The sequence below is a fragment of the Carlito syrichta genome, unplaced genomic scaffold, assembly GCF_000164805.1.
Source record: "Carlito syrichta isolate Samal-C Ts95f unplaced genomic scaffold, Tarsius_syrichta-2.0.1 Scaffold309041, whole genome shotgun sequence".
NCBI lineage: Eukaryota > Metazoa > Chordata > Mammalia > Primates > Tarsiidae > Carlito > Carlito syrichta.
Window position 1 is genome coordinate 153,979 of NW_007253137.1, and position 24,823 is coordinate 178,801.

At 40.6% G+C, this 24,823-nt stretch overlaps 1 protein-coding gene across 4 annotated transcripts in view; it reads left to right on the forward strand.

Moving 5' to 3' along the window:
• The window catches only part of PTPRB (protein tyrosine phosphatase, receptor type B), a 141,858-nt gene that overhangs the window by 92,650 nt on the left and 24,385 nt on the right, over nt 1–24,823 (forward strand). For all 4 annotated transcript variants that reach the window (XM_008066607.2, XM_008066608.1, XM_008066609.1 and 1 more), the window contains 5 exons: nt 7,726–8,007; nt 11,292–11,570; nt 12,101–12,250; nt 14,759–15,002; nt 23,377–23,483. In XM_008066607.2, coding sequence (XP_008064798.1) covers nt 7,726–8,007; nt 11,292–11,570; nt 12,101–12,250; nt 14,759–15,002; nt 23,377–23,483 — 1,062 coding nt within the window. The remainder of the gene's footprint in view (nt 1–7,725; nt 8,008–11,291; nt 11,571–12,100; nt 12,251–14,758; nt 15,003–23,376; nt 23,484–24,823) is intronic.

Sequence of the window (24,823 nt, forward strand, 5' to 3'; positions counted from 1 at the left end):
TAGTTCTTTCAGAAATCGCCACACTGCCTTCCAAAGAGGTTGCACTAGTTTGCATTCCCACCAGCAGTGTAGAAGCATTCCTTTTTCTCCGCATCCTTTCAGCGCATTTTTCCTTTCAGCGCATTTGAGTTCCTTGTTGATCCTAGATGTAAAGCTGTTGTCATATACAGTTGGCAAATATTTTTTCCCATTCTATGGACAGTCTCCCTGCTCTCTTGATGGTTTCATTTGCTTTGCAGAAGCTCATTAGTTTGTTGAGGTCCCACTTGTCTATCTTATTTCTTAAAGTATGGGCATTTAGGGCTCTGAATAGGAATTGGTTGCCAGTTCCAATTTTCATAAGGGTGTCTCCTGTGTCTTCTAAGATTCTGATAGTTTGAGGTTTTACATTTAGGTCTTTGATCCATTTAGAGTTAATTTTTGTGTATGGTGATAGATAGGGGTCCTGTTTCGATCTTCTGCATGTGGTCAGCCATTTTTCCCAGCACCATTTACTGAATAGGTTCTCCTCTCCCCAGTGGTGGTTGTTGGAGGCTTTGTCAAAGATGAGTTGGTTGAGAAATTGAGACTTTGCTTCCAGAATCTCTATCCTGCTCCATTGGTCTATATGCCTGTTCTTGTATCAATACCAGGCTGTTTTGATTACTGTAGCCTTATAGTAAAGTTTGAAGTCTGGAAGTGTGATACCTCCTGCTTTGTTTCTTTTGCTAAGGATTGTTTTGGCTATTTGTGGTCATTTATGCTTCCATATTGTCATTTCCAGGTTCTGAGAAGAATGATGTTGGTAACTTAATGGGTATTGTGTTGAATCTGTAGATTGTATTTGATAGGAGGGATATCTTTAAAATGTTGACTCTTCCTAACCATGAGCACAGAATATTTCTCCATTTGTCTATGTCTTCTTGGATTTCTTTGAGTAGTGTTTTGTAGTTCTCATTGTAAAAGTCTTTCACTTCTCTGGTTAGGAAGATGCCAAGGTATTTCATTTTTTCTGTGGCGATTGTGAATGGGATTGTGCTTTTAATTTGGGTCTCTGCCTGCCTGCTCTTGGTGTATAGGAATGCAACTGTCTTTTGCACATTTATGTTGTACCCTGAGACTTTGCCAAAATCCTTTATCAGTGCCAGCAGGTTTTTGACAGATTCTACTGGATTTTCAAGGTATCGGATCATATCATCAACAAAGAGGGATAACTTGACTTCCTCTTTTCCTATTCCTTGTAGAATGATTTTAGTTCCTCCAGGTATATTCCCAATAGGGAAATTGCTGGGTCATATGGAAGGTCAATTTCTAGTTCTTTCAGAAATCGCCACACTGTCTTCCAAAGAGGTTGCACTAGTTTGCATTCCTACCAACAGTGTAGAAGTATTCCTTTTTCTCCGCATTCTCGCCAGCATCTGTTGTTGTTTGTTTTAATAATGATGACCATTCTTACTGGGGTTAGGTGGTATCTTAGTGTGGTTTTGATTTGCATTTCTCTGATGATGAGTGAGGCCAAGCACTTTTTCATGTGTCTGTTGGCTGCCCGTATATCTTCTTTTTGAGAAGTGTCTGTTCATGTCTGTTGTCCACTTTTTAATGGGGCTGTTAATTTCTGCTTTGATTTCAGTGTTGAACCAGTAGTTGTTCAGGATCATGCTGTTTAGTGTCCATATCTTTGTGGGCTTTGGGGAAAATGATTTTGTTGATATTTATTTTTATTCAATGTGGTTTAAGAATGTGCATGGCATACCCCTGATTTCCTTCTCTTGTCTAATTGCCCTAGCTAGGACTTTCAACACAAAGTTGAACAAGAGGAGTGAGAATGGGCAGCCTTGTCATGTTCCAGTTTTCAGAGGAAATGTTTCCAGTTTCTGTCCATTTAGCAATTTATTAGCTGTGGGTTTATTGTAAATGGCACTTACTATTTTGAGGCATGTTCCTTCTATACCTAGGTGTTTGAGGGTTTTTATCAAGAAAGGATGCTGGATTTTATCAAAAGTTTTTTCTGCATCTAATGATATAATTATGTGGCTTCTGTTCTGACATCTGTTGATGTATTTAATTACATTTATCGTCTTGCAAATGTTGGACCAGCCCTGCATCCTGGGGATGAAGCCTACTTGGTCATGGTGGATGATTTTTGAGGTGTGTTTTTGGATCCAATTTTCTAGAATCTTGTTGAGGATTTTTGAATCTATGTTCATAAGGGATATTGGCCTGTAGTTCTCTTTTTTTGTTGTATCTTTAACCAGTTTGAGTATCAGTGTGATGGTAGCTTCATAATGATTTGGGGAGAATTCCATCCTTCTCAATTGCCTGGAATACTTTCAATAGGATTGGTATCAGCTCCTCCTTTTATGTTTTGTAGAATTCTGCTGGAAAGTCATCCAGTCCAGGGCTTTTTTTTTTTTTGTAGGTAATTTTCATATGACAGAGTCAATTTCCTGGATTGTTATTGGTCTATTTAGTGTCTCAATGTCTTCGTGTTTCAACCTGGGGAGGTTGTGATATCAGAAAGTCCTCCATTTCATTTAGGATATCAAGTTTGTTTCCATATAAGTATACATAGTAATCTCTGGTAATCTTTTGTATTTCTTCAGGGACAGTTGTGATTTGATCTTTTGTATTTTTGATTGTGTTAATTTGGGCTTTTTCTCTCTTTTTCTTGGTCATTCTGGCTAGGCATTCATCAATCTTGTTAATTCTTTCAAAGAACCAGTTTTTTGTTTTGTTGATATTTTCTATGATATTTTTGTCTTCTATGTCCCGTATTTGGGCTCTTATTTTGGTGATTTGGATTATTCTGCTAAAGTTGGGGTTTTGGTGGTCTTCTCTTTCCAGCTCCCCTAGGTGATTTGTTAGGCTCTCAACTTCTGATCTTTCCATTTCTTGATGTGTGCACGTAGAAATATAAATTCCCTTCTGAGAACTGTGTTCGTGGGATCCCAGGGGTTTTGTTTCCAGGAATCTTTTAATTTCTGCTTTGATTTCAGTGTTGAACCAGTAGTTGTTCAGGATCATGCTGTTTAGTGTCCATGTCTTTGTGGGCTTTGGGGAAATTTATTTTGTTGACATTTATTTTTATTTAATGTGGTCTGAGAATGTGCATGGCAATATTTCAACCTTATGGGCTTGTTTATGCTTGATTTATGGCCAAGGATGTGATCAATCTTGGAGTACATTCCATGTGGTGATGAGTAGAATGTATATTCTGTGGCTATTGAGTGGAATAACCTGTAGGTATCTATTAAGTCCATTTAGTCGAGTGTCAAGTTTAGGTTCTGGATCTCCTTGTTGATTTTTGCCTTGTTGATCTATCTAGGGCTGTTAGTGGGGTATTCAAGTCCCCTGCCATAATAGTGTTAGAATCAATATATTTTTAAATTTACTCAGTAGTTGCTTTATAATGCTGGTGCTCCTGTGTTGGGTGCATATATATTTAGGATGGACATTACTTGTTGATGGATTGAACCTTTTATCATTAAATAGTGTCCTTTTACATCTTTTAAAATTTTTGATAGCTTAAAGTTTGCTTTGTCTGATATTAAGATTCTTTTGTAATCCATTTGCCTAGAAACTCTTTTTCCACTTTAACTTTGAGTCTGTGTGCATCCGTTGTAGTGAGATGAGTCTCCTGGATGCAACAAAGAATTGGGTCATGGTTTCTTATCCAGTTTGCCATTCTGTGTCTATTCAGTAGTGCATTTAGTCCATTTACGTTTAGGCTGATTATTGAAATGTGATTGTTTATCCCTGTCATGAGGTTCTTATAAAGTTTTTTTCTTTGTTTGCTTGTTTTCTTTTGACTTTGGGGTTAATGTATGTGTGTTTTTTCAAGTTTCTTGTTGCACTGTATTCTCTGTTGATTCTGTGCTCCACTATTCTCTTGGGAAGTATGTAGTCATTCTTTTTTTCTTTCTTCTGTGCTTAATACCTTTTTAAGTGTCTCCTGTAGAGCTGGTCTGGAAGCTGCATAATCTCTTAGGGATTGGATGTCTGGGAAGGATTTTAATTCTCCATCACTGATGAAGCTGAGCTTGGCTGGATAGGAAATTCTTGGTTGAAATTGTTTATCTTTGAGGAATTGAATATAGGGTTCCAGTCCCTTCTTGCTTGGAGTGTTTCTGCTGATAGGTCTGCTGCTATTCTGATTGGTTTTCCCTGGTAGGTAGTCTGGCCTTTCTCTCTTGCTGCCTTTAAGATTTTTTTCTTTTGTGCTTACTTTGTGTAGGCGAATTACTATGTGTCTAGGGGTTGGTCTTCTCTTTTGATGTCTTGTGGGGGTTCTCTGTGTCTCTTGTGCTTGGCTGGTCACATCTCTGGTGAGATGGGGAAAGTTTTGTAGGATCACCTCCTTGAATACTTGCTCCAAGTTGTCTCCATTTCTCTTTCTTCTTTTGGGATACCAATCAGGCATAGATTCAGCCTCATGATATAATTGCTCATCTCTTGTAGGCTTTGTTCTTTCTTTCTGAGTCTTCTTTCTATGTTTTCTACAGATTGAGTTAATTCCATGTTCTGGTTTTCAAGTTCTGATATTCTTTCTTCAGCTAGATTAATTCTGCTTTCCATAATTGTCATCTTGTTATTTATTTTCTGGATGAAATTTTTTATTGCCAAAATCTCTGTTATAAGTTCTTTCAGTGTTGCATATTGTCATTCTTGAGTGTTATTTACTCTTTTTTTTCTTTTAGTATTACCATTTATTGGTGACAAACACTAAGTTTTACTTACATTCCAGCATAAACAAATGAATGGAAGCAGTACTTCCATTCTCTAATACCTGTGGTATTCTGAGGCCAGTCGTTGGTGACTTTCGTTGTTTGGTCACCAAGGTCTTATTTTTCAGGAGTTTTGTCTTTGGTACACTTGAAATTGCCTATGGTCTTTCTTTGGTTTTTCCTCACTTGTGGTATATCTCTTGTTTTTCTCTTTATTTCTATTATTCAGTGTCAGTGGGAGAGGATTTCCCTTCTGATGTTTGCTCAGTCTTCTATCCTTCCCTGATCCGGGTTCTGGATTTGTTCTATTTTTGAAATAGAATGGTGGATGGGAAGCTTTGTTGTCTCTTGTAGTTTTTGAAATTCGACTAAAGTAGGGGATTGGGCACCAGAATTCAGAAATTACTTGCAAATTACAATATTCACTTATTGTGGTATGTGTTCCCTGAGACCCACTCCCCACCACCACTCTACATGATGATAAAAAGCAGAAACCAATGGAAAAAACAATTGAACACACACAGACACAGACATATACACACCCCAAAACAAACCGGAATAACAACAAAGTATAACAAAATAAACAACAACAACAAAACAAGAAAACTAAGCACACACACACACATGCTTAGCACAAAGTGAATAGAGAAGAAAAACAGAAAGACCGGGGGAAAAAAAAGGAATTCAGATCAAACCCTCACGTATATTGACACACACCTTAAATTACAAAAAATGAAAATTTTAAAAACCCAGAAGAACAAAAGAGCAAAAACAAACTAATAACAATAACAAAATTGAAAGATGAATGCTCCATCATTCATATACAATAAACAGAAAATGACAAAAGAAGAAAGAAACAGAAAAAGAAAAAAATTGGGGGGATGCACATCAAACCCTCACATACACATTCATGCACAAAGGAAAAATATTTTTAAAATAGATGAACTAACAGAATTTTTTTTTAATTTTTTAAAAATAAAAATTTAAAAAAACCCTGCCCTCTTGTGGCAGACTCGGTAATTGTTTTTCTAATCAGGTCTCTCCTGCAGGGTCACCTCTTTCACTCTCTCCTCAGTGTCAGGAGCAGGAAAGGAGGAGTGGCATTGGAAGTGGGTGGGGCTGCGTCCTCCCCTCCCACCCTTATATGGTCAGGGAGATCTCCTCCCATGGGGAGGTACAGGGTTATCTTTCCCAGGTATGTACTTGAAGAGGGTGCCCCAGCCAGGCCTGTCCTGGAATGGAGTTCTCCTATTGCAACCGACGTCCAGGCTCTACCTGGGTTTGTCTCTCTCAGTTGTGGCCCAAGTATGTGGGTCTGATTGCAGGGGAGGGGGTTTGGGTCAGCCCTGGACTCACCACTGATCTCCTTGGAGTCCTTCTTTGGCCTTTTCTGGCCATACCCTTTGTGTCGCAGCTGGATCAGGGTAGGGGGTGGAGTACCTGGAACTCAACACTTATCAGGTCCCTCCAAAGTTTGTGCTTTCAGGATATTCCCTCTGGATTACAGAGTAGTTGATCTGCCAGTCACAGAGATCGGGTCTGTTGTGCCATGGTGAGCGAGGCGGAGCACTTTCCTGTCCCGCCTTCAAGATGGTGGTGGGGTACCTCTCTTTTCCTCTTCCATGGGACTTTGCCTCTGGACTCCCTCCACAGTCCCTGCTGCCAGGGTCCTGCCAGGCACTGAAGTGGTGAGGCAAAGCCTGGAGCTGGCAGCCTCTCCTGCCAATGGTGAGGGAGACAGCCTGGGACGACAGTCTCTCTCCGCCACTTTTTACAGGAAAACTTCTTTCCGTTTAAAAAAAAATTGCCCTCGGCTTCTGTGACCTCAGAAGAGTCAGGGATCAAGCAGAGAAGGTGTAGCACCAGCTATTGCACCAGGGGCCTGGCCACTTGCTCTCAAGCCCCCACTTAGTGTCTCCCAGCATTTTCTTCCCAGGGAGTGTTTTGTTGATAGGAAGGAAGGAAGGAAATGGCACTTGGCCTCTGCATCCCAGGAATCTCTAGGGTCCAAGCCCAGCAGCTGTGGCAACAGCCGCTGCACCACCAGGAAAACCCTGGCTGCTAGCTCCCTAGCCCTCAGTCACTCACACGCCCACTCGCTCACCAGCACTTACACAAAATTTTCCATATACTCACTCGCTCACGCCAGGTCTCACATAATCCAACTGGCTCAGCCACTATCTTCCCCCTGCCTCTCCAGCCTCAGCTTTCTTATCTGCACAATGGGGATAATCAGATACATCATCATTGTGTTGCTATGACTAGTGTTTCCTAACTGCTTTTATGTTGTGGATAAACATAGATAACATTAATATCTGTATAGCCCCTGGGGTCAATCAACAAGGCTATCTGTACCTGGACATAATTATCTGTGGACCCAGCCCTGCCACCTTAAAACCTAATGGAATCAGTACCTCCGTCACACACTTGTAACCTATTCAGGATATACTCATGTTCCACATTACTCTGGTAAGAAAGCTCTGGTTATGAATATTTAAGAAAAGGGCTGGGCACAGGGGCTCATACCTATAATCCCAGCATTTTGGGAGGCTGAGGTGGGAAGATGCTTAAGGCCAGGAGTTCAAGACAAGCCTGGGCAACAAAATGAGACCTTGTTTCTACAAAAAATAAAAAAATTAGCCAGGTGGGTTGTGTGTACCCATAGTCCCAGCTACTCAGGAGCCTGAGACTGGAGGATCACTTTAGCCCAAGAGGTCAAGTCTGTGGAGTGCTGTGATTGAGCCATTGCACTCCAGCCTAGGAGTGAAACCCTGACAGAAAAAAAAGCAAAAAAAAGAAAGGAAAGAAGGCAGGAAAGAAAAGGTACATCAAGCACTTGAGGCTAGTGCCTTCCATATAATAAACACTATAACTGAAAGCTCCTACTACCAGATTGCTATCACATTATCTCTTCCTACAAAATGCATCGAAAGTATGTCTGATGATACTCAGCTATCTTATTTTTATGTGTTATGGTATGGATGTGATTACAGTATTCTTTTTCACTTTCCCCTATCTACAGCCCCAAGTCCTCCCAGTCTTATGTCATTTGCTGATATTGCAAACACTTCCTTGGCCATCACCTGGAAGGGACCCCCAGACTGGACAGATTACAATGACTTTGAGTTGCAGTGGTTGCCCAGAGATGCACTCACCGTCTTCAACCCCTACAACAACAGAAAATCAGAAGGACGCATTGTGTATGGTCTTCGTCCAGGAAGATCCTATCAATTCAGTGTCAAGACTGTCAGTGGTGATTCCTGGAAGACCTACAGCAAACCAATTTTTGGATCTGTGAGGACAAGTATGACAAGTTTTGCTACTCTTGATTCCCAGATAGTGTGAGAGAAACTATCTGATCAACATTTTATTCCAGTGGGGCTTGGTTGAAAAGCACATTTTTACCTGGAATTGGTTGGATTTGAATTCAGGCAGAAGTCTACAGATAAGCTCTTATGGAGCTTACAATTAGGTGGCAGGAGCTATCATTAACCAGATTATATTTGGGGTATAATGAAGGAAGTAAATGGCACTCCAGAGACACTGCTAGGGAAATCTGACCCAATCCAAGGGGGCTTTCTGGAGAAAGTAACCTCCAAGTTGAATCTTATGGAAAAAGCAGGATTCACGAGTTAGATATGGGGAAAGAAACAGAATATTTCAGGTAGAGAAAATAAAATATTCCAAGATCAGAGAGGAAAGAAATAGAAATAAATAGAGAAACAGAAAGAAATTAAGTTGGCAAGAGCTTAAAAGGTGAGGATTAAGAGAATCCTATACGAAAACATCTTGTGTTCCATGGTAATAACTTTGAACTTTATTCTGAACCAATTGGAGCCACTCTAGTTCAGCAGAGATGTCAGAATAATTATTTACATTTTAGAAATGCACTCTGAGTACAGTATACAGAATAGATTGGAAAGGGCAATACTACAAGCAGAGGGATCAAAGTTGAGACATACTGCTGTATGTCCCTAGGTTAAAAACAGTGAAGCATATTCCAGCTTCTTCTCAAACTCATTTTGGGATGGAGACAAGAAACTTCAAAGAAACAAAGGTTTTCAGTGTAGGAACCTCAAACCAAATATTTATTTTTCAACAATACCCAGTATATGTGGCTTTCAATATCAAATCAGATAGTTATTGATTGCTGATAAAATACATAGTTCAAAATTGGAAATTTACGCAAGTAGCGATTTCATTTATTCAATAAGTATTAACAAGTATTACTTGTGCTCCATGTTGTATCCAAAGAGGAATTTGGGATCAGATAGCTATGTATTAAGAGATATATGTGAAAAAGAATTCACACTTTTAGTCCTCAGGGGACAGATGCAATACTGGTGTTGGCCAGCTGCCATGAAATATACACACTTAAACAAAACAAAAGAGCATACACTGAACTTGCAACAGGGAAAGATACTTCCGCCAAGGTGATAAGCCCAGCAAGGCTGTGTGAGCTGTTGATCTCTTGGTAAGAAAGTGTTCCAGGCCCAAAGTTGAGTCTTATGTGGCCAAGAGGAGTTCAAAAGACTACACACAAGAGACTGCCTTTCCCAACAGCATCACAGGCACTCGGTTTAGAGTTCATACAACTCCAGAGATTTGGCTTATAGATCACAACTGGACTATTGTAATCAGTCCTGGATGCTAGAATTTAAGAGAAGCATTTAACTGGCTGGGCGCAATGGCTCACCCTGTAATCTCAGCACTTTGGGTGGCCTAGCTGGGAGGATTCCTTGAGACCAGGAATTTGAGACCAGCCTAGGAGACATAGTGAGATCTCATCTCTACAAAAAAAATCAAAAACTTAGCTGGACATAGTGGTATGTGCCTGTAGTCTCAACTACTCAGGCCGCTGAAGTAGAAGGATCGCCTGAGCCGAGGCATTTGAGGCTACAGTGATCTGTGATCATGCCACTGCACTCCAGTTTGGCCAACCTCCTCTCTTAAAAAAATAAAATAAGAGAGGCATTTGCCAAATAGAGCATGTCCAAGAGGAGAGCAACCAGCATGAAGAAGGACTCGATGCTGTGTTTTATGAGAAATAACTAATAGATTTTGGTTATTTTTTATTGCTGTTCCTGTTTTTAAGGATGATATTAATTAAGATTGAGTTTGGCTGTGGATAACAGAAAACCCAAAATAACAGAGGCTTAAACAGAATAGAAGTTTATGATTCTCATCTAAAACCATTCCAGTACTCAATTTCTGGCACACTCACGGCTACTGCAGCCTCGATCTGCTGGGCTCAGGTATTCCTTCTACCTCAGACTTCCAAGCTGGAACCACAAGTGTGCATCACCATGCCTGGCTAATTTTTTTATTTGTTGTAAAGACAAGATCTTGTCAAGTTGCCCAGGTTGGTCTCGAACCCCTGGGCACAGGCAATCCTCTCTCCTCTGCCTCTCAAAGTGCTGGAATTACAGACATGAGCCACCATGCCCAGCTTTTCTTTATCTCTGATATTCTAAGTATGAAAATGCTATGCCTAGGAGTGCAGTGGCACAATCATAGCTCACTGCAGCCTCGAACTCCTGGGGTCAAGCAATCCTCCTGCCTCAACCCCCTGAGCAGCTGGGACTACAAACGTGTGCCACAACACTGGTTAATTTTTGTGATTTTTTTTGTAGAGACAAGGTTTCATTATGTTGTCTAGGCTGGTCTCAAACTCCTGGGCTTGAGCAATCCTCCCACCACAGCCTCCCAAAGTGCTGGGATTACAGGCATGAGGCACCACACCTGGCCCGTTGTTGTTTTAAATTCCTGGTCTGGTCACTTACACATTCCTGCCTGGTTACAGATGTTTGTTCAGTCTTTTAAAACTGTGTTTTTGCCCTTTAGTTTGCCTTGTAATTTTTTCTTGATAGCTAGACCTGATGTACTGGGTAAAATGAACTGCTGTAAATAGGCGTTTAGTGGTGTGTGGTGAAGTATGAGGGAGGGGAAGTGTTCCATAGTCCAATGATTAGGTTTCTTAAAGAGTCTGTGCCTCTAGGCTGTGAACTTCACATGTTCTTCTCAGAGCCCTCTCTACTCACACATACCCCTTAGGTGGGACAGGATGGCTAGAGTGGCTGGAGTTGGGTAGTTCCCTTCTTCCAGGTCAGTTAGGCTCTGAGAAAACCCCAGCAGGTTAGGCTCTGGTTAGTTTCCACTGAGGGAAGCCCTTGTTAAGAACAGAGTGCAATGGTATATTTCAAAATAGCTATTTTTCTCCCCACCTCTCAGAAGCACAAGGAGATTTTTTTTATTCACTGTGAGAACCTGGTTGAGCTCCTAGAGCTAAAACTCACAAAAGCATGGGCCAACTCCTGACCCCTCAGCTGTGGTGACAGAGTTTTTAACTCTCAGACTTGTCTACACTGAGCCTCCAGCAATTCTTCAATTACTCTTCAGGTTTTCCTACTCCAGCACTGGTTCCCTTGAAAGTTTCCACGCACATGTCTCTGCTGGGGTAAGCCATGACTGTATTCTCTGTCTGTCCCCCCAGGGCTTAGATCTCAGAATTAGATGGACCCAAAGGAGCTGAAAAAAATGTATGTCTCCTAGAGTTCTGAAAAGAGCCTCTTCCCTTCTCTCCTTTAGAGCCTGACAAGATACAAAACCTGCACTGCCGACCTCAGAACTCAACAGCCATTGCCTGTTCTTGGGTCCCTCCTGATTCTGATTTTGATGGGTATAGCATTGAATGCCGAAAAATGGATACCCAAGAAGTTGAGTTTTCCAGAAAGCTGGAGAAAGAGAAATCTCTGCTCAACATCATGATGCTAGTGCCCCATAAGAGATACCTGGTGTCCATCAAGGTTCAGTCGGCCGGCATGACCAGTGAGGTGGTTGAAGATAGCACTATCACAATGATAGACCGTAAGTGTCCCTGGGATGTGCATGGAGCCTCCTGTCACTGGGATGAAGAGGCTTTTCACCTTTCTCTATTATATCCATCAGCACTTATAACTGTATTGCATACAGTTCACTTTTGCATAAGCCTGTCTGGTTGCCACTAGGAGAGGAAGATGTAAGGGCTCCAAGAAATGGAAACATTTATCTGGGTAAAGTTCCCTGACAGCAAACAAGTTAAATGATCTTAAAGTACCTGAATGAGTTAGTATTTAAATATATCACTTTGCTTGATATAGTTAGAGCTATAATGGAGCTTCTAAGCAATCTGAAGCCACAACTTCAGGAAACTCTACTGAAGAGCTGCCTCTTTCATTCCGTTTAATGGGCCATTGGCAAATCACTTCTCTGTCTGTTTTCTTTCAGAGAGGATTACAGTGTTAAAGACACACACAGTCTGATGTAGGGGACAGAGTCCTTCATTTCACTAACTGTTGTTTATGGCACGAAGGCAGAGTTGTGACTCTTCTTGGTTCCTTACCCATCTCTTTTTCCAGGCCCTCCTCCTCCACCTCCACACATTCGAGTGAATGAAAAGGATGTGCTGATCAGCAAATCTTCTATCAACTTTACTGTCAACTGCAGCTGGTTCAGTGACACCAATGGAGCCGTGAAATATTTCACAGTGGTGGTGAGAGAGGCCGATGGTAAGTCATCCCGGGCTGGCTCCATTGTGAGACACAGAATTGCTTTCTCAAAGGTCCTGTAGGAGCTTTTTCTGTGACAAGTATTTTTTGTTTGTTTTGTTTTGTTTGTTTGTTTTTGAGTCGGGTTCTCACTCTGTCACCCAGGCTAGAGTGCAGCAGCATGATCACAACTTACCACAGACTCTACCTCCTGGGCTCAGGTGATCCTTTCGTCTCAGTTTCCCAAGTAGCTGGAACTACAGTCATGCACCACCATGCCCGGCTACTTTTTTTATTTTTATTTTTGTAGAGACGAGGTCTTGATATGTTGCCCAGGCTGTTCTCAAACTTTTGGTCTCAAGCAATCCTCCTGCCTTGGCCTCCCAAAGTACTGGGATTACTGCACTCAGTCTTCTGTGACATGTTTTTAAGAGACTTTAGTAGAAAATGTCTACATCATCAGAAGAAAAAGATGTTCAAGAGAAGCATTCCATCCATCTCCGCTGGGTACAAGTAGATGTAACAAAAATTAAAAATGAATTGAATTATTAAATGAAAGAATAATAATGGCAACTACCACAATAGTAACAATAACCATCATTGATTGAGCCCTTACTGTGTGCAGGCACTGTTGGAAGCACCTGGCATGTGTTGCCTCATTCAATACTCATCCACACTCCACCCATCTTGTCCACTGCTCTTCTGTTCTGCCATTATTGAGCAATAGGCTTCAACTCCCTTCACCCCTCCCTGTCTCAAATTCCTCAACCAACCATACACTTGCGAACCACCCACCATTGCACAGAAATAACCAAAAGCTCAAAAGAAGAAAATGATGTTCATGAGAAACATTCCTCTTTTCTCCACTGAATTTTGAATAGTATGTTTCATTTTCTAGTTTCCTAAATTATTCAGTGTCTACCTAATTTGTACAGATGGGGCAAATACTAAGTAACAGCCATCACAACACTTCCCAACAACTGCTGAGTTTGATCTTTCCAGCTTATTATATCAGCATGTGTCAAACCACACAGGATTATTGTCTTTGGGCCACATGTCCATGTATGTATTCACCACTGAGGTCTTGTGTGTCATTTCTCCAAAAAAGATGCTTGTGTCTGGAGTGGCATTCATGAATTTTACCTTCCTTATAGTTTTCAAAATTGTTTAAGTTGCTACACATGTGTTGCTTAAGCATTCCTGATGATTTGGACCCATTTGTGAGTAAGGGGGAAACTTTACTTTTTGTAAGAGGAAATAAAACCTGACAAACACTGGAGCAATTTCTAGGCTGAAAGTATGGTAGTCTCATTGAGTATCTAACAGTCTGGGTGCTTTCCACATGTTATTTAATTGTACTGAAGCTGATTATGTATAATTAATTAAATAATTTCAAGGGTCAGTGGTGCGTCCCAGATTTCCTCACATTTTATAATTGAAGATAGATGAGTGACCTGTGGAAAACTTTAGATTTTAATTAGGCTGCAGTGAAAGTAATTTTTTTATCATGAATATAAGGCAGTGACCAAAAAGAAGTCTTAATCCAGAAAGCAGCCTGTTTTCTCCAGTCAGGTGGGCTTCCATTATTGATGTCCATCAAGATGGGCTGTGGTTCCCAGGTGATCTAAAATAATAATCCATTTCATATAAATGTCATTTATAGCATATGCTCTTGCTAAAAGTAGCTTTTCTTCTCAACTACTGCCAACAAAATATTTCTAAGACCTGTGTGTTATGAGCAAATTTTATTAGGAGTCCAGGATGTTACAATAAACCCCCACAGTATCACTCCTGGAAGCTCGTTGAAAATGGTATCTGATCTCTATATTTATCTTCCTACTTATGCTTTTCTCCAGCCAACATCAAAACTAGTTTGCAGTGCCAAAACATACAGCCATCTGGGTGAATAGGGGAAGAATTCTGGGAAGTGTTCCGAATAAGGGGCCAAATTCCAGCCAGGATTAAACTGTACTCAAGATAACAGAGAGCCACACACAGACCAATTATCAGACAGGGCATGGCATGTGGAATGTACCTTGTGGGATGACTGCTCTGGCCTGGGACATGATTTCTCTTATCTTTTCCCTAGTTCCCAGGTCATAGGGGTTTCCTTATTAGCTCAGCTACAAGGGTTATTGGCAAGGTAGAGAGCTTATCGAGTGGGCTGACTCTCACAGTGGGGAGTTGTCCAACTCTCTCGAGTTGTGAGACATGTTATCATTGAATGCAATGAGCTACCCTCATTTTATTTTATTTCCTAGGAAAATGATGGTATATGTGTGTGCATGTGTATTTTATATACACGCTATCTATTTATTTATTTATTTATTTACTTACTTACTTATTTATTTGAAAAAGTGAACTAAAATTAATTTCACTGGGAGAATTTCACATCATCTTTTGAGATTGCAGAATCTATACTCTGGGAATGGCCAGAGACAGAGGATAAAAAAGCAGCCTCAGAAACCTAATTTGAAATCACTCAAGTCACAAGAAAGACATCCCTTAACTGTGGGTTTTCTCCTCCAGGCAGTGATGAACTGAAGCCAGAACATCAGCACCCCCTCCCTTCCTACCTGGAATACAGGCGCAACACCACCATCCGAGTGTATCAGACCAATTATTTTGCCAGCAAATGTACCGAAAACCCTGACAGCAACACCAAGAGTTTTAACATTAAGCTTGGAGCAGAGATGGAGAGCCTAGGTGGAAAATGCGATCCCACTCAGCAAAAATTCTGTGACGGACCACTGAAGCCACACACTGCCTACAGGTTAGATGTATTACCATCATTTTGCTAGAAGGGACATGCTGCATTACTAAGCTCTCAGCTGTCTGAGCAGCTGATGCATGTGAGCTCCTGTAGATTAATAACCCATGTTACAAGAGTATACTACAGTTTACTAGGTAATTTATAAAAGTTGGATTCCTACCTCCATTTGCAGGTAATGTGTAAGAGGACCTTCAGCATTGTGCAAAAGCCCCAATTCATTACGCAAAGAATTGAAGGTTCTTAATAGATTGTTCTTTCTCCTACAACAGGGGTGTCCAATCCTTTGACTTTGAGTAAAGAATCGTCTTGGGCCACACATAAATTATATAATATCATTAGCTTATATACATAATAAGACTTCTCAAGGTACTCATCAGAAATGTTTATTTTAACATGGTGATAAAAGATTTTGTGGGGACGCATTACTAGCTGTCCTTTTAAATATGAATAATGTACAGTGTTCACTATTGTGAAAATGTCCAAATAGAAAGACTGAGTTTGGAAAGACCTAAACAATATGAAGTTCTAGCTTCCACTTTTAAGGAGAACTGTAATCATTTACCATCTAAGGCATGTAAAGACAAAAGTACTCTGTGGTCCAGATAGAACTCTCGAAGGAAAAGGGCCCCCAAATGAATGGGGCCACCCTTTCCTCCCACCAGGATGACAGGTGATAGGGGGCAGCTGTTTGGCTTTGCCACAGGAAGCATCACTGCCACCAACAGGCTCTTCCAGTCCTAGGAATTGATGGTGCTTTTGTTCTGTAGTTACAAGCAAAAGTACATAACATCCCAACCAATGTCCTCAAGAGAATGGAAACTCTAGTTACTATCTTGGATATAAGGCTACAGAAACCCAAGATTATTATTTCTGCAGAGTGTGTATCTTCTCTGTTGGATGTTGGAAGAGCTGATGTCCAGCCAATATGGTAGCCAGTTAGGTTCTCCATGAGTCAGTGTCCATTCTGGTTGGTTGGTCCTGAGGTCTTAATGATTCTCACATATTTAAAGTATAGTAAGTCTCCTACACACAAACAAATAGTAAGTCCCCTACATTCCAAGAGCACATTCACAAGTCTAATTTGTTCATAAGTCTGACAAAGTTGCCCAAGTACACAATCAGTTATATAGCATTGTTCTGTAATAGATTTATAATACTTTTCACACAAATAATACATAAAAAGCAAACAAACAATACTATACAGTAAAGTGCACAAAAGCACAGCCACTTGTAGAGTATGCACACACGTGACAATGTATGCCAGACACATGAACTAACTTACATGATTGGACATGCAAACACATGTTTACATCTTTGAAAGTTCACAATGTGAAGGTTAGTATTTAGGGGACTTACTATATCACTCCTGGATCTCAGTAGAAAAAAAAACTCTTCTGCCAGCTTCAAAAGTACACTGTGACATACCATCACACCTGAGAGAGTTCTTAACCCTCTCTTGCATCTACAAAGGAAGACAGATGTTTTTCCTAAAACAAAAGACTCCTTTTTGTCAGGAACTCTTTATAGCTACCTCTGCCCAGGATTCACCAGAAGCTTGCTATTGCTTCCCAGGTAAGGTCAGCACTTCCAGAATAAACACACACAAATGCATTAGTGATATTTGCTTCAAGAAGAGACCATATGAGCCCACCTAAAAAATATGGTCTTAGAAGAACAAGAGAGAAACATAAGAGAGATCAGAAATCCGGAGTTCTTCAGTTCCTGTAAGAATCAAGGGATGCGTCAGCAAGGAAACAAGCAAAAGTCTTTCAAGGGCTATTTTCTCTTTTTGAGTTGGAAAGTTGAGACTGATTTTGTTTATTTTCTTATGGAGAAAGAAGGAGTGAAGATGACTCATTACTAAATTCAGAGGAGAGAGTAAGAAGCTATAGATAGTTCATATCTGGACCAGAGCCTACCAGTCTCCCAGCACCCACAGTTGCTGTGGAGGTCTGTGAAAGAACCCCTGCATTTGAGTTCCAGCTCTGCTAGTTTTCCACTGTATAACCTTGTAAGCAGCATTTCAGTTCTCTAATCCTCTCTTTCCTCTGAGAAGCATCATAGGGTTGTCCTGAAGAACAGTCCTAAATATGTGATAGATCAAACTATTAAAAACCTTTGACAAATTAAATGTAACAGAGTTTGAGCAAAAAACAGTTCGTGAATTGGACAGCCCCCAAACCGGAATAGGTTCAGAAGCTCCAGTGCTACCAGGTGGTGGAAGATTTACAGAGAGAAAAAGGAAAGTGATGTACAGAAAACAGAAATGAGGTACAGAAACAGCTGGATTGGTTACAGCTGGGCATCTGCCTTATTTGAACAGGATTTGAAGAGTTGGCTGCCTTTGATTGACTGAAACACAGTGATTGGCACAAGAGTAGGTTACAGTCTGTGTACACACCCAGCACCCATCCCTACATCCCTCTAATCCTGCATTTACTGATGGCTTTTAACCTTTTCAAAAGGTTTGCCCCTTTACTAAACTGTGAGAGCAACTGTGAGAGCTCACAGTCTAATAGAAGAGACAGATGTGTCATTGGTTAATATTCACTATGTACAGAGAAAGCTGTAAAATATGTAAAGAGACAGCTTTAGGCTAAGTTTAATTTAACAAAACCTAGTCATATCCCTTCTAGATTAAGGTCTTTCCATGGTTCCCATTCACTTACAAGAGCAAGGGGAGATTCCAGATCAGGGCACACAAAGCCCTCACCTCTCTCCTGCCTGCTCCCCAGCCTTGTCTCCTACCATTTGCCCCAGGTGTACCTACCCTCTTGCTGCTTCTTACTCCTCAGAGTTCCCTGAATGTGACATGGCTCTCCTATACCTCTGAGCCTTTGCGTATTCTTTTCACTCTCTTTGACGTGTTTTCCACTCTTGACTGGCTGGTGAATTCCTTCATAATTTCAAAGGCCAGCTTAACCCTCAACAAGTCCCACACCACCCTATCAATCCACAGCTAGGCAGGTGAGTGCGTCCTCGACTCCATGTCCCCAGCACTCATCCCTACATCCCTCTAATCCTGCATTTACTGGTGGCTTTTAACCTTTTCAAAAAGTCTGCCCCTTCACTAAACTCTGAGAGCAACTGTGAGAACTCACAGTCTAATAGAAGAGACAGATGTGTCATTGGTTACGAAACAATATAGCAAACACATGGCATAAAAGAGGTGCTCCTGAAATGTTTGTGAACAATCAGGGAATAAGCCAGTGAGCTCTGTGAAGTTTACACACAGAGCTTAATCAGGCTGTCATAGTTTAATCAACTCATGGTATACCTATTTGTTTTCTAAAACACAGCTTTCTTATACTTCGCCATAAACAGAGGTTCAGTCCTGTTTAAGAGCATGCCAGGTAGATAATGCTTGATGACAGGAAGTACAGCCTTTCAAAGCACATGGCAGAGTTATGTGCTAAGCAGTCTCTTGTGTGGTGGTAACATCCACCTCAGTGCAGTCAGAATTCTGCCTGTCTCAAAATGATCATCCCCATGGGGACCCTCAGGGCTGTCGGGCATCTTTTTTCCAAAGGAAATAGGTAGACAAGAAAAATTAATTAAAAATAGGTAGACATGGAAAAAGAAAAATTAGGATTGAAAAGAAATGGGAAATGCTAGGTTTAGCTGATGTGCAAGTTTATAATGTCAACAAATGCAATGTGTTCCCATTCATTGTTGGGCTTCTATTATTTGTATGTATATTAGCATTGTTCCATATGAAAAGAGAAAGGACAGATCATTATGTTGAGAGACAGTCTGGAGGTTAGGAAAGTGCTAATCTGGTTTTGTTTTTATTCTAAGTAGAATAGCAATGTGACCACAGTCAGGTAGTCAGTCTCTCCTGACCTCATTTTCCATGGATGAAGAAATTGAACCACATGATCCCTAACTTCCTGCTATATTCTGAGTCTGGACACTTTTAAAGGGGAAATAATTCTATCAGATATCTGTTTATTAAAATACTGTCTCATTCATATTTGATATTTGTCATGCTGCTAATATGTATATCATGCTGATATTTATCATGCTCAGTATATGTGTTATTGCCTCCTATATGGAAGGTACTAGGCCAAGGGTTGTGGATGACAGAAAAATAAATAATGTGGAGCCACTGCCTTTAAGGAGCTGACAATGTAGAGAGAGAAAGAAGACATGTCTGTGAAATATAAGCAGAAATGTTAAAGGGCATCAAAGGTATAGGAAAATAAATGCAGAAGTTTAGAAAGTTTCTTGAAGGATGTATTGTTTTAGCTGGATGATAAAATGTAGGAAAGGATTTGGAAATATGGAGGTAGGGACAGGAGAAAGGAATAATTGAGTCAAAGTGTTCAGATAGAAATCCATGGATTGTTCGGAGAGAAGCAAATAGCCCAGTCTTAAACAGAAGGTGTGTAAAAAGGACTAAGATGGGACAGGACTGTGGGTAGATGCTAGGTGCTGGGCTGGGGAGTGCACTTGCAGTATCCATATTTGGAAAGAGTTTTAAGGGCAGAGTTTCTGACGACCCACTAATTTTAATCCAAGCGTCTACTAGGTTATTATCTCTTTTCTGTATTCCTAAAGATCCTGATTTATCTGCTTCCATTTGGTACTTTGTGTTTACACCTGTGATTCCTAGAATTTCAGAGCAGAGCATGTCAAGGTTGTCATAGCTAAGGTTTTAATTTTACAGATGAGGAAACTGAGGCATACAGAACTTTAGGGACCAGTCAACTCATCAGCAACAGAGGAAGAACTAGATCTCAGATCCTCTTGTTCCTAGCCCAGACTCTTTTTACCAAACTTCCAACAGAGGTCATGACTTTTAACCAAAAATTAAGCCATGAGGAAATAAGAAAGAGGTCCACACTAAGAGTTAGAAAATAAGGAGCTTAGTTTCCTCTCACCAACTTTCTCTGTGATCTTGGAAAAGACACGGAATCTCTCCTGGCTTCAGGTTTCAAACCTCCAAAACAATATAAGCTTCCTTATTATGTCGGAGAGGTTGAAGATGATCAAATAGAACCATATTTGAAAAAGTCCTTCCATACTTATAAATCACTATCCAAATATAAGAAACCTCATCATCAGAGATGCCCCTTCCAATTTGCAAAAATATAATAAATTAGCAACACACACCAATTCCTCACCTTCTCATTTAATATGTGGCAACTGCTTGTTACCACTGGGGACATTTCACAACACACTTTCATCAAGAGTCTGTTATTCCTTGAAGAACAACTTTTGACTGACTTGGAAAGGATCTTTTAGAGATGGAAACTATAGATGAGGTTGATCAATATCATCCTGATGTTCATTTTACAAGATTACACTCAGATCTGGGTGTGAGTTAGAAGGAGGGGACAAAGGGTCAGAACTGTTTGCCTGTTCTAGTATCGCTTCAGCATTTTCACACAACATGCCCAGATGCTTTGGGTTAAACAAATGCAGATTTTTTTTTAAAGCAGGATTTCTGAGAGGACAGAAAAACTCCCAGAGGGAGAGGGAACCCGAGGGGTTGCCCGATTTTTTTTTTAAGAAGGAATCTTCTGTTTACTTTCATAGAACTAAAATTAATGCTAGCAAAAGTTTTCTCATTTAAACCCAGGCTAATACTCTATCAGTAAACCTTCAGTCAGGGAATCCGCAAGATAAAAGGAACTCCAGAAGTCACCCAAGCCAATCTTTAACTCAGTGCGGGGATGCCCTCCTACAGCTTCCCTGAGACTGGCTCTCCTTCTCCTTCTGCTTAAATCCCACCTCCCAGCCCCCAGTGACTGAGAGTTCACTATCTATGAAGTAGCTTATATTCTAGATGTTAGAAAACAACTTTATATTCCTAACTTCCTCCCTCCCTATGATGTCAGCCTGCTGAGCCTGGTTCTACCTTCCAGAAGAGTACTCATGTCGATTTCTTCTTCTACACGGCCAGAGCCCTATGTCCTTGGCCTGAATGATCATTGTAGTCTCTTAACTGGGCTCTCTGCTCCCAGCCGTCCCACCGCCTTATGCCCAAACACACTGTTTCCTCCAAATTTCACTGTTTCTCATTTGCAATTGGATATTTTTTTTTCTCCACTATTTGTCTTATTTCTTTATATTTTGTTTTTCAAATTTTCAAGAGCAATGGCTATGTATCTCTTTTTTAATAAAAATTGTATATTTATTCTTTTTAAATTTTTTTTATTTTAAAGATGTGGGGTACAGTTTAGGGTTAGGTACATAAGCGATCATTGTACAGGTGAAGTTTGGGCCTCCCATTAGTCCTAAATTCACCTGGTTTGGGATCAGGTACTTTAAGTAATGTTATTTCCACCCCCACTTCCTCCTCTGGTAGTGATCCACTACTGCTAATCTCTTTCATGTAGTATTATGATATATGTTATGTATTAGCATGTATGATATATGTTAAGGGTCCACTTATGAGTGAGAGCATGTGGTACTCAGTTCTTTGTTTCTGGGCTAGATCACTGAGTATGATAGACTTTAGATCCATCCAAGTTGCTGTGAATTCCATAATTTTGTCCTTCTTTATGACTGTGTAATATTCCATTGTGTATATGTACCACTTTTTTTTTAACCCAGCCCACTTTCAATGGGCAGCATAGTTGGTTCCATGCTTTTGCTATTGTGAAGAGTGCTGCAGTAATCACGCATGCACAAGTATCTTTTTGGTAAAGTGATTTGAGTTCCTCCGGGTATATTCTCAGAAGGGGGATTGCTGAGTCATACGGGGGTCTATATTTAGATCATTTAGAAATCGTCACACTGCTTTCTGCAGAGGTTGTACTAGTTTACACTGCCACCAACAGTGTGCCCTTTTCTCCACATCCTCTCCAGCATCTGTTGGTTTTTTGTGTTATTAATAACTTCTTGTTGATGACAGTAATTATGATATTTTTAAAACCTGGCATGGTGGCTCATGTCTGTAATCCCAGCACTTTGAGAGGTTGAGGCAAGAGGATTACCTGAGCCGACAGGTTCGAGACCAGCCTGAGCAACTTGACAAGACCTCATCTCTACAATAAATCAAAAAATTAGCTGGGCATGGTGGCACATGCCTATAGTTCCAGTTACTTGATAGGCAGAAGCGGAAGGATCACCTGAGCCCAGCAGATCAAGGCTGCAGTGGCCGTGAGTGTGCCACTGCACTCCAGACTAGGCAACAGAGTGAGATTCCAACTCAAATATAAAATAAAAATTAAAAAAGATTAAAAAAAGATATTTTTAGGTAAAAGGATCTTTATAAAATAGTGCCAAAAAGATGGGGAGATATGTTAGTTAAAATAATAACAATAATATTGCTTTTTCACCACTTTTTTGATGGGCAAAACCGCTGTTTTGATGGGCATCTCAGAATTACTGCCCCTACACTGATCTGTCCAGATCATCCCAAACTTCTCAATGTACCCCTCCAAAGTGTTCCTTCATTTAGCAAATGGTACCCCCATTCTTCCATTGTTCCCCAACCAGAACACGTGGAATCATCCATACTCTACATTCATCAGCAAATCTTTTAGCTCCTCCTTTGAAATAACCAACACTTCTCATTACCTTTACCACTATCATTCTGGCCTCAGCCACCTCTCCCACTTGGGTTATTGCAGTACCTTTCCTTCTTTTAATTCTGCTGCCTTTGTCCATTTCCCATGTAGCAGCAACCAGAGTTACCCTGATGAACACCCTCCAGTGGCTTCCCATATCACTCAGAACAAAAGCCAAAGTCTTCACCATAGCCTCCTGGATCTCACATGGTCTGGCCCAGTCTACTTCTCTGATCTCATCCCCAACCACTTCCTCACTGTCTTTGGCCATGTTGTTCTCTTTGGTTTTCCTCAGACACTCCAGGCTTGCACCAACCTCAGAGCTATGCACCTCTTTTCTCTCTACTTGGAAGGCAGGCCTAGCTCCTTCCCTCACAGATTTCTGTACAGGTGTCTTCTTTCAAAGAGACCTTCACTGACAATGCTGAATAAAGCAGTTCCACATGCTCTTTTCCCATTGCTTTTCATCTACTTTACCCTGCTCTCTTCTTTTTCATAGCACACATCTCATCTGATATGCTATATTTGTGTGTTTATTGTCTGACTTCTTCCATGAGAATGCAACCTCTGGGATGTCAGGGACTCTGTTTTGTTTCTTGCAGTATCCTCAGCTCCTAGAACAGGGACTGGCACACAGCAGGGGCTCACTAAATATTTGATGAATAAATCAATGAATGAACGCATGAATCCAGGTCTATCTGATTCCATAATTCATATGCCACCCTGATACGCATTGAGCAGGTACCCATCCTGTTTCTCCTTGAATACATTTTTTAGCCAGTCCTACTGTGCTCACAACTAGTTTGCACTTCTATAAATTGTCTGGTTTTTTTGTTTTGTCTTGTCTTTTTTAGAATCAGCATTCGAGCGTTTACACAGCTGTTTGATGAGGACCTGAAGGAATTCACAAAGCCACTCTATTCAGACACATTTTTCTCTCTACCTATCACCACTGAGTCAGGTAAGGCTAACCCTTCCATCCATCCTTATGTTCTGCCAACCACCAACCACCATGTCACCTACAAGAGCCTCTTGTGGGGAGAGCTTGGCTGATAGCAGGGGGAGCATTTATTTTCATTTGGAACTTAATCTTTATGTGATTATAGATTGACATGGATTAGAAGGGCTATATAACTTCTATAGAGGAATAGACCAAAAGGGGATTAATCTAGAAGAGATGGTAAAAGTACAAGACATTTTTCTATTAAAAATGAATTACTTTTTAAACAGTGAGTGAAAAACATTAAAATCAAGGGCTTGCACAGGCCAAAATGTAAATTGGTACAAGGGTTTTCAGTTATAAGTAAGCATGTATATATGCATCGAAAATGCATAGAAAAAAAAAACTAGAAGAAAAACACCAAAATATTAATAATAAGTGTCTCAAAGTAGTGGGATTATAGGGATTGTTCTTCCTTTTGCTCATTTTGTATTGCTTTTATACTATTACAAAATGTTAAGTTAAAAGGTTGTACATAAAAATTTATGAAAAAAACTTCTTTACTGTATTAGAAGGAAGGTCTGAGTAATAATAGTAGTTAATATTTACTAGTCACCTTTGCTATGGAGGTACAGTTTTAAGCATTTTACATAGACTAACTTGTCCAGGGCAAGCACAGTGGCTCATGCCTGTAATCCCAGCTCTTCAGAAGACTGAGGTGAAGGAGTTGCTTGAGCCTAGAAGTTCAAGACCAGCCTAGGTAATATAGCGAGCCCTGTCTACTTCTCTGATCTCATCCCCAACCACTTCCTCACTGTGCTTTGTCCATATTGGTCCCTTTGGTCTTCCTCCGGCACTCCAGGCTTGCACCAACCTCAGAGCTCTGCACCTGTGTTCTCTCTACCTGGAAGGCAAACCTAGCTCCTTCCCTCACAGATTTCTGTGCAGATGTCTTCTTTCAAAGAAACCTTTACTGATCATGCTGAATAAAGCAGTCCCACCTTGTCTCTACAAAAAATTTAAAAATTAGCCAGGCATAGCGGTACACTGCTGTAGTCCCAGCAACTTGGGAGGCTGAGGTGGAAAGATTGCCTGAGCCCAGGAGGTCAAGGATGAAGTGAACTGTGATCATGCCACTCTGCTTCAGCTGGGTGACAGAGAGACCCTCAACTCAAAAAAAAAAAAGAATATCCAGTCCTCACTACAAGCTTTTAAGATAGATGCTATTACCATCCCTAGTCTAAAGGTAAGGACCTGAGACACCAAGAGGTTAAGTAACTTGCCCAAATGGTACAGCTGGGATACTGGCACTTTCTATCTCAGTTTACAACCTCTGCACTGGGCTGTCTCTGAATATTTCT